The sequence below is a fragment of the Brassica oleracea genome, chromosome C8 (genome assembly GCF_000695525.1).
Source record: "Brassica oleracea var. oleracea cultivar TO1000 chromosome C8, BOL, whole genome shotgun sequence".
NCBI classification, from domain to species: domain Eukaryota; kingdom Viridiplantae; phylum Streptophyta; class Magnoliopsida; order Brassicales; family Brassicaceae; genus Brassica; species Brassica oleracea.
In genome coordinates, this window is record NC_027755.1 from 16,740,895 (window position 1) to 16,750,733 (window position 9,839).

Consider the following 9,839-nt stretch of genomic DNA (forward strand, 5'->3'; position numbering starts at 1 on the left):
TTAGCGGGAAATTAAAATATTTTTAGCGGGAAACTAAAATAGAAGACTTCCCAGACGACTTACAAGTAAGTCGTCTAGTTTAAATTATTTAAGCGGGAAAATATTTTCTTAAAAAAATTTAGCGGGAATATTTGGACGACTTACATGTAAGACGTCCAACTAAAATTATTCACCAGACGACTTCCATGGAAGTCGTCTAGACCCTAAACATAATCCCTAAACTTAATTAACTAACTAAACACTTCATAAAATCAAATTAAACTTCAAAAGTGTTTATTATACACAAAAATAAACACTTATAGGTAAAATTTTAATTTTTCAAAAAAACATTCAAGCTTTCCAAAATTTAACCCTAAGAATACATACAATACTACAACATATGTTGTCAAACCCTAAACCAAAGAATACCATGATTCACTGCCTACACTCATCTATGTTGAAAACAATTCAGTTTTGTTATATTTTAATTTATATCATTTAAAAATATTTATAATTACATGATTTTAATTTTTCGCTTATCAAAATATTTTTAAAAAATTTAAAAACTATTTAAAATTTATTTTTAAGATCAGCCACACCAGAAGACTTACTTGGAAGTCGTCTAGAAGACTTCTAGCATCTCAGACGACTCAGACGACTTACTGGGACTATATTTGTAAAAATAACTTCTGTTTTTTTGTTTGGTCACAAGGGACTAGCTGTAATTTCACAAGGCTTTTAGGTTAGTTTTGCATTTGATTCAAGTTTGGGTATATGTTTGTATTTAAAATCAAGTTGTGAGTCATATTTGGCAAAGCTCTTTTGTTTTTTTTGTTATACAGTAATTTGACACTATAATTATTTTCATTGTGGCATGTCTTTATGGATTATCTCTAGCTTGTAAACCATGGAATGGAAACAGGCTTCTTGGACAAATTCAAGTCGGAGATTCAAGATTTTTTCAACCTTCCCATGGAAGAGAAGAAGAAGCTATGGCAACAACCCAGTGAGATCGAAGGGTTTGGACATACTTTTGTGGTTTCAGAAGAGCAGAAACTCGATTGGTCAGACCTGTTCCTCCTTGTAATGCAACCTGTCCACTTACGCAAGCCTCACTTGTTCCCCAAGTTACCTCTTCCCTTTAGGTTTGCTCCAAATAGTAACGCCATTCTTATCAAGTAACCAACAAGTCTTGTTTGTTTAAAACCATGGTTATTGTTTCTTCAGAGATACACTAGACACGTATTCTGGTGAAGTGAAAAGCATAACCAAGATCTTGTTATCGAAAATGGCAAGCGCCTTGATGATAACACCCCATGAAATGGAGAAGTTGTTTGATGATGAGTTAAGACAGACAATGAGGATGAATTATTACCCGCCTTGTCCAGATCCCGACCAGGTTATTGGTCTAATTCCGCATTCAGATTCTACAGGACTCACCATACTGCTGCAGGTTAATGAAGTTGAAGGTCTCCAAATCAAGAAAAATGGCAAGTGGGTTCCTGTCAAACCTCTCCCAAATGCTCTCCTTGTCAACATTGGAGATGTCTTAGAGGTATGTTATACATGCACGAACATATTTGTAGACAGAGCCGGTCCTTGACATAGGTAAGTGAAATATTAGTTTTGGGCCTCCAAACTTTTCCAAGTATACAGACATAGGTCCCCAACTTGTTAAATAAACATATTTACTAAATTTTTTGATAAATTGTTTAAAATTCTCAATATCTCATGATCGGCTCTAGTTGTAAAAATGGTTGTATTCATGATATTGGTAATCAATGTAGATCATAACGAACGGGTCTTACCAGAGTATAGAGCATCGTGGAGTTGTTAGCTCAGAGAAAGAGAGGCTTTCTGTGGCGGCATTTCACAATGTGGGAATGGGTAAAGAAGTTGGTCCCGTGAGAAGTCTTGTGGAAAAGCAAAAGGCTGCATTTTTCAAAAGTGTAACCGTCGAAGAGTATCGGAAGGACTTGTTCACACGTAAGCTTGATGGAAAAGCTTACCTTGATGTTATGAGAATCTAAAATAAAACAATGAATAATAAAACCTTTTCCCTATGGCGCAAGAAACTCTGCCTTCTCAGACCGTTCATGTTTCTTCTTTTGTTCTTTTGTATTCTGGAAGAGGTTAAATGGGTACTCATTGATGGTTTAGCATTTTTTTTTACTTGTTATATATACTTCATTAATACATTGAAGACATTTTAATGTGTTTAGATCTGAAAAAAAAAGAACTTATAGTAGGGGTGATGATAGTCTTTGTGAAACAATTGAAGATAGACAGACCCTTTTGGGGTTCTATCGGCATCTAAATGATTGTTTTACAATGCTCAGAAGTAAGTCAAAACGTGTGATGATGTAATATCATTCATCATAGACCTGTGACAATGTATTCTGACAGGTCCAGTCCCCGTGAATCTGTAGGAAAGGACCAGTGACCACACAGAGTTTGTGGGAGTTTGGGAGGAATATTTTAGGCAAACTTTTTATGTTTAGTCAAAGAGATATGTATCTTTGTTGTCATGGCTCAAACGTTACGTTTTCTCTTTAGTTTTACAGCATTGTTTATATACCAGTAGCTTCATACTCGCACTTTTCACAATTACTACACAAATCGGTTAACCACACCAATGATCCTTTCTCGTCCATCCAGGGAGGAGAAAAGGAGGGCAAGGATGAATAAGAAGGTGAGAATGAAGAATTTGAAGAAGATAACGAGATTCCGAGCTGATGATCCTTGCTGCATCTTCTCAAAGGGTAATGAGTTTTCAGGTTTTGGTTAATTTGTTAACACAGAATGTTTAGAAGCTGGTCTATCACTAGTCTCCTCTTGTGATTGTTGTAGTAGTATCCAAATGAAAACAACAGAAGGTTGTATCTGCTTTTTACAGCAATAGCTAATTGAAAAGCCTAAGCATCACAACGTTAGGTTAAACTCGTAAAACCATTTTACATGTATATTTATACATCTTGCTCGGCTAATTATCTTGATCTCTATCTTCTTGGTAGTTGAACGGTAACGGAACAGATTTGAACGCCCTGAACTTCCCAACATTGTTTAAATGTTCATTCTCCAGTCTAATCAACAAAACCAACACAAATTATCAAAAGATGTATAGATCTTCGGAAACAAACATATCTCAGTCTCTAGAGCTTACCTGAAAAAGTTCCATATACCTCTGCGTATGATCTCAAGACAAGCCAGAAGCGCGACAAGAGTTTCTCTATGTAAGAAAGAAAATTTCAGATCCAAAACTGTTTGCAACCACACTAACCTCAACAAAACATTCAAGACCTGTCAAGAAGATGAAACAACATAAACCATAATGTAAGAAAAATAAAACGAAGTAATAGAGGATATTGCTGCTCACCATTGCAGCGTAGTACACTGTTTTGTGAGGAACAAGAAGCTTGTCTCTCAAGAAACAGTTCTTACATCCTCTCTGAAGCAATCCCCAGTCAATAACAATGTCCCAATAAGTTGCATAAAGCGTTGCAACTCCTGAGAAAACCCAAGCTGTGATGTTCCACGTGGTTCCTCTGTTGAGAGTATATGCTGTTCTAAGACAAGCAGCGACTATGGTCAAGAGATACTTGGCGGCATTGTACACATGACTAAGATCATTTTCTTCGATTATTCTTCTGATGCACTGAAGAAACCGTAACCAGTATGGTATAACGGCTACAATGAAGTAGAATGTTGTGAAAACATCGTTTGATCTGCATGTGTTTCTTTGTCTTTGTCTGAAGTCTCTAAATCCATAGTAGCATATGTAGAACTCTAGACTCCTCAGTGCTTGAACCTGGCTTGTTAGTTGATCTGCTAAGAAAAAGTCTGGAAGATTCACCTGAAAAAAATGCAAAACACATTTTATTGATGATGTTGTTCTTATGACTGAAGTAGAGGATAGTGCTGGCCATTCGAGTTTCCGGTTCGAATCGGCTCGGGTTATTCCGGTTGGGGTATATAAAACCTGTTTCAGAACCGAACATTTTTTTGGATCTGATTGGTTTGGATAGTATTAGGTTTGGTTGGGTTTCTATTTTTTTTACAAAACCCGAAACAAAACTGAATTATCAATTGTTCGGTTTGGTTCGGGTTTTAGACCAAAAACACTAAAAAACGTAAAGACCGAAAATATTAGGGTAATTCAGATTTTTTAAAATAATTATTGATTTATAAATTATATTTATATATATTTATTCAAAATTTTAAAATAATTAATATTTTATTATATTTAAATATTCTGGTACTCGTTCGGTTCACGGTTCCAGTTTGGTTTCGATTTTTTCGGTTTGGTTCCGGTTCAGATTTCGGATAATATGCCCAGAACTAGAGGATATAGTTGGTACCGTGTAAAATGGTGCAGCGATGCAGCGGAACAGAACCGTGAGGAAGAAGAACCGGCTTGACCGATAGAGAATGTTGAAGGGGCAAAGAGTAATGGCAACCACTAGCTGAGACGTGACCAAACACAAAGGCATTGAGTTGTGAATTGTAATGAGAGAGGCAGCCTTAAGGAACTTACAGCGAGGAGGAAGAGGGGAATAAGTTCAGTGACTATTCTGTAGTCTTTGGTTTGAGAATCCATTTCCATGTCAAGGTTTAAAAAGACAGCACACAAAGAAAGTGTACCAAGACCAAAGCTTAGAAGTAGAACATGTCTATAACCAAGTTCAGTGCCTTGTTTGAAACCAAAGATGAATGAGTAATTCACACGGTATATCCCCCAGAAGTAGATATTAGCAGCGTACATAACCACATGCAAGACTACAAACCCAAAGAACCTGTACATATATCAAGATCATCACATGAAAGTTACACAGAGACTTAGAGCGTTTGTTTCAATGGATACCTGTAGAGAGGGAACATTGTTTCCATGTAAGTTCGTTGTCCTGGTGTGCCCATGATATTACGAGCATGGATGATCAGAGCAAGAGCTATTATGAGAGATGTAGCACAGCCAAAGAAGAAGCCTGAAAATAAAACATAACAAAATGATGAATTACGCCAAAAACACACAAACCAAAGATTTTATATATAGAACAGTTTTGTTATATACCGGTGGAGAATGTGGTTCGATGTAGTTCTTTGTTCTCTTTTGGTCTTAAGAGGTTCATCCCTTGACGCCGGTTTGAATTGCAGAAATGTTCAATCACAGTAGATTCAGCTCTTACCATCAGCTTATGAATCTGAAGATGTTTAAAGCTACAAGTTAAGGTTTGTTTTAGAATATAAGCAAGTGTGTTTTTAAACATCTTCTTACTTCATCAGAGCTAGTGAGGTAAGAGCTATCCACCATTTCCATGTACTGCTTCGCAACATTTCTTGCTGCTATCTAAAACAGTAGCGCATATCAACCCTTATATATACTAAAGTTTTAAATGTCAATAATTAATTGATAAAGAAAATCCAGTACCTTATCATACTTCTTCATGATCTTGGAAACCGCTGACGTGTTCAAGAAGCTATAGTTTTTAAGATGCCCAAGTTTCTGATAGAACTCGATGAACGCTCTCTGAAGTCTCTCCTCAACTTTCTTGAGATTCTCTCTTGTGAATTTAAGCTCTTCCTGCTTATGAACCTTGAGGATGGTTTTAATTGCTGACAGTGGAGTTTCCAGTGTTCTGTTCATCCTGATACCCTCAAGAATACTCTTATTGGCCTCGTTCTTTATGAGATCACCTAATGTCACTTCTTAATATACAAAATAATAAAGATTCAATACTCACATGCCAAATTAGACCTAGAAGCAATCAGAGAAACTCACTATTTTCTTTAGACTTGGAAGACAAGGCATTGATGTCTACTGAGACTGAATCAGAGGAAGACGGTTTCTTCTCCTTAACTCTGTGTCTGAAAGCAACCAAAGCATCCATCTGTTTACTCAGAGCCAAAGACTGGTTCCTCGCTTTCTCCACTTTCAACCTGTAGAAGCTATTCACTTTGTTGAATTCTCGGTCTAGGGTTCTAAAGAAGGCAGCCTCAGAGTCTCCACCTGGCTCTCCCGTCTTCAAAAACGCTGTCTCGTAAGTCATATCGTGCTCGTATCCGGCATGAGTGACAGCGTTGAAAACAATGACGTGATTCTCAGAGACAGAGGCGTTGCGGGTGTAGCGTCTGGTTAGGTTGCGTGCGAAGGAAGGTTTGCTCTGGCTGTTGGAAACTGAAATCTTCCGGGTGGCTTGGATGTCTTGAAGAATGGTTTTGAGGTAAGCGTAATCTATGTAAGCTTCTTGCCACTCTGGGATCATCTTAGACACAAACTCTCTCCCGAATCTCATTTTCTCGTTTCCTTTTGTTTAGCTAATCTTCAACCTTCGTAAGGCAAATCTCTCTATCTCTAGAGCTTGTAAAGTCATAGACTCATTTAAGAATCTTGGTTTCTCTCTATGTCTTTAAAACAAAGCTGGAAAAAAGACTTCCCATGTTCTGACTTTTGGGTTTGAGTGACGCTTAATGCTATTTAATTGTTTGTTTGCGAAATGAAGACCTCTCTAACCAAAACTTTAAATTGTACCAGTTGAGAGCTACCAAGAACACTATAGGCCACAATTAAACCAATCAAAAATAATAATAATTTGTATTTTATTGACCACAATCTGCATTTTTTTGCTGTATACATTTTTTTTTGACAAGAGATGTACATGCCCTATGTAAGATAAGATAAAACTCAAAACTAAAACAACAACAAAAATGTTCACTATTAAAAAGGCAAAAGAAAAAAAAGATATACATGTCGTCAGTGAAGAGTTATGAGCAGATTTATCCAGGAAGATTCATACTCAACTCTTACAATGTTAATGTTGATCCGTACGTAAAGTTATCTACGGACCCACTTGTAATGCAGGGCAATTTTCTCTTGCACTCCTATCTCTTGTAATTAAAGTTCAAAACCACTTCATCTCGACGTGTGGTTATTATATTCTTCTAGTTATTAATTTTATATTAATATTTTCTACGTTTTATATTTAAATTGCATGTATGTAAGTTGCATAAAACAAATCTCATTACAATAAAAAAAGGTAAAAGAAGAAGAGTCCAGCTGAAGAGTGGGGTCCGGCGGTCGGTCGGTGCCGTCGCGGGAGCCTGTTTTCTTTCAGATAAAATCAACAGGCCCTTGTCTCCTCCTTGTCTCCTCCGGCTTCTGCCTGTCTGAACTCTGGCCAGCCTCCAACCGGCGCGGTTCTGTTCCTGGAGTCACGACGCGGTTGCGGGAAGGATGGCGCGGTCAAGACATTAGTAGTTCGAGTTCTATCTCCGGGAGACGGAGGCTCTCACAGATCCGTCGCCGCCGGTCTTTTGTCTCCGTCGCGAGGAAGATTTTTCAGTTCCGCCATTGTCGGCTCTAGTCTCCGGGGGGTGAAGGCTTACACAGCCTTGCCTCGCCGGCTTTCGACCCCTAGTCTTTTAGGGTTTAGTTTATCTCGCTTGTTTTTTATTTCTGCGTTTTATTCTTGGTTCGGTTGCTTGTGTTCTCGTCAGAGGAGAGTGAACCTCTCCGGCGGAAAGGGTTATGATGCATGCGATGCTTTCTCTTGGGTGTTTGCGGTGAACAGTGGTGGATGAGATCTCGCCACGGCGATCGATTCTCTCCGGTATTAGAGCCCCAAAGATGTTTGCGGTGAAGATTGACAGAGCTATGGAGTTACGGTTTGGTCGGGCGATCCGAAGTTTGGATCTCCGGCGATGACGAGAAGCGGTGGAGACGCGATGACCTCGCGACACGTGTCCCCACGACGTCGAGGATGGCAACACGTGTCCACGCAACGAAAAGTCCGATCTGCGAGGCGGCCGCAATCAAGTCCGTGATGAGTCTAGGGTTTTCTCAAGTTGGACCGTGGGTATTTGGTCCAATTGAGTAACGAGTTTTAGCTCGGTTGGTTTTTGGGCTTTAACATGTAATTTGTACTGGGTTTGGCCCGTTTCCTTTAATATTAAAAACATCTTGACTGAAAAAAAAAAGGTTGCATAAAACATGTAGACAGGGTAAAAATAGAGTATTTACGTTAGGTAAGAGATCTTGTGGAGTTGAACCTAGACACGTGACATATCATGGTTTTTAGTGTTTCTATATGGTTTAAATCAAACTGGATGCAAAAAAGAAAGATGCAAAACTGTGCAGATGTATTAGAAATTTAGAAATAGATGAGAATTTTTCTACCAATGGACGAAGCTCAAATTTTGACACAAGAATTATCTTTCCACATCCGACGGTTTGAGGTCAATTCATCGGTATGCTTAAAAGTTATGCTTGTTTTACTAGAGACTGTTTTATCTAACGGTTTAATACGAAAAAAATTGAAAACTTCGGTTTTTCCTATTTTATATTTAGCTTTGCCGAAAATTCGATCATATGACGTTTTATACACTATTTTTAGATGTTGCTAAGTCATTGTTTAAGATAAACTTTATTTTAGAATTAGAGAAAAAGATTGGGATCCCTTCTAAGATTGATTTGGAAATCTTATTTTTATTACTTTAATATAATTATGCAGACTTCATCATTGATCATGTATTTTTGATTATGTATGAATAGATTACTTGTTAAATTTAGAAATTTTAAAGAATTGATGAATTGCCATAATGAATTGTTACGGTTTATATTTTGTTCTTCATGTTGATTGTTCTTAATGCTAGATTTGGACTAACAACCCTGATAATCTAGATCATATGATAATTTATAGACATAAAAATGTTATTGATGATCTAAAATAGTTTTTGATGAGTTAAATAACTATTGACAAATAAATTTGGTTGAGAAATTGAATGAACATATCAAATCTAATCTTAATACTTGTTTTAGTTCTTTAAATTCACAAAGAAATTTGACATTGTAGGATGTACACATAGATATATAGTTTCTGCAGCAGAAACTTTGACTTAATTATTGTGACTAGAGTTTTAAACTGTTTTTAATAACCTTAATATTCATTTGACTTCAATAGTTCCTAAATGATTTTCTTGGATCTACCAATTTTTTTACATCATTTACAAACCGATTTACTTTATTATTGTTTACTGCTTTCTGATTGATTACATAGTTTAATCTGATTATCTATTGTATATTCTGCGGTTCAGTTATTGTGGATTCGATTTCTAAATATTACTGAGTTATGAGTTATGAAATTGCAAAGTTTCTCTTAAGATAAATTTGTAATGTCAGCACGTTTTATATGTGTTTGTCGAATGATATTCACAAACACAAAAGAAACAACACTAAGTCGAGAGGAAAAAAACAAGCCAGTACATAAAAGTAAGAATACTGTAATTTATGCTGCTACGTTGAAAACCGCTCTCTAGAACTGATGACTTTTGGTAAACAATTTCAGCTAAATAATGAATAATCAAATCTGTTTTAACCTTGGGAAGCGGGTGAATTAGGCAAGTAGGGTCCGTAATGTATTATGACACATGTCCAAGTCATGGATTTTTTGCTGTTTTTATTTTATTTTGAAAGCTCGTCTTGTATATAGGTTTTTTTTGACAAAATCTTGTATATAGGATTAGTTTTTTGGAGAAAATATATAGGGTTAGTTACCTAACAAAGTTGTTATTTGATTTGAATTTAAATACAAGTATATATAAGTTTTTTTTGCAACTAATACAAGTATAAGATATGAAAAATCTCAGCAGATCAATTATTTATAAATTTTGAATACAGAAAAGATAAAATTTATATTTTTAGAAGTAATAATTATGTTTGAATAAAACATGTGTTTTGAGTTTGATTCATATGGTTTAACTTCGTTGTCCATTCCAAATTGGTTTGAGTACTATTTCACTATTTTTTTATTTTTTTTAATTTCTTTTTGTATTTGGTTTTCACTTTATTTTTAATGAATCTATGTATA

At 36.2% G+C, this 9,839-nt stretch overlaps 2 protein-coding genes across 3 annotated transcripts in view; one reads left to right on the forward strand and one right to left on the reverse strand.

Annotated features, from left to right (window-relative positions):
• LOC106307207 (protein SRG1-like) overlaps positions 1 to 2,042 on the forward strand; it is a 6,990-nt gene extending 4,948 nt beyond the window's left edge. The window contains exons 2-4 of the mRNA XM_013744087.1: positions 877 to 1,124; positions 1,207 to 1,534; positions 1,767 to 2,042. Of these exons, the coding sequence (XP_013599541.1) occupies positions 877 to 1,124; positions 1,207 to 1,534; positions 1,767 to 2,009 (819 nt within the window). The 3' untranslated portion in view covers positions 2,010 to 2,042. The remainder of the gene's footprint in view (positions 1 to 876; positions 1,125 to 1,206; positions 1,535 to 1,766) is intronic.
• Positions 2,043 to 2,569: 527 nt separating this feature from the next.
• On the reverse strand, positions 2,570 to 6,370 carry LOC106307205 (phosphate transporter PHO1 homolog 4-like). 2 transcript variants are annotated; one of them, XM_013744085.1, is made up of 10 exons: positions 5,756 to 6,370; positions 5,405 to 5,679; positions 5,252 to 5,323; positions 5,048 to 5,177; positions 4,841 to 4,961; positions 4,514 to 4,772; positions 4,338 to 4,442; positions 3,356 to 3,832; positions 3,143 to 3,279; positions 2,570 to 3,062 (listed from the first exon to the last, which is right to left on the reverse strand). In XM_013744085.1, the coding sequence occupies exons 1-10, from the start codon at positions 6,267 to 6,269 to the stop codon at positions 2,963 to 2,965; spliced, it is 2,190 nt and encodes a 729-aa protein (XP_013599539.1). In that variant the 5' UTR covers positions 6,270 to 6,370; the 3' UTR covers positions 2,570 to 2,962. The 2 variants fall into 2 exon arrangements, with proteins under 2 accessions (XP_013599539.1, XP_013599538.1); XM_013744084.1 differs by having other exon boundaries at positions 5,405 to 5,682.
• Positions 6,371 to 9,839: the final 3,469 nt, after the last annotated feature.

Bases quoted from the DNA above. Each gene is read 5' to 3' on its own strand.
- LOC106307205 (XM_013744084.1), bottom strand. From the start codon at position 6,269: ATGAGATTCGGGAGAGAGTTTGTGTCTAAGATGATCCCAGAGTGGCAA. The intron at 5,324-5,404 runs GTACTGGATTTT...CTACTGTTTTAG, and splicing joins TCATGAAGAAGTATGATAAG to ATAGCAGCAAGAAATGTTGC. The intron at 3,280-3,355 runs GTGAGCAGCAAT...TCTTCTTGACAG, and splicing joins CAGTGTACTACGCTGCAATG to GTCTTGAATGTTTTGTTGAG.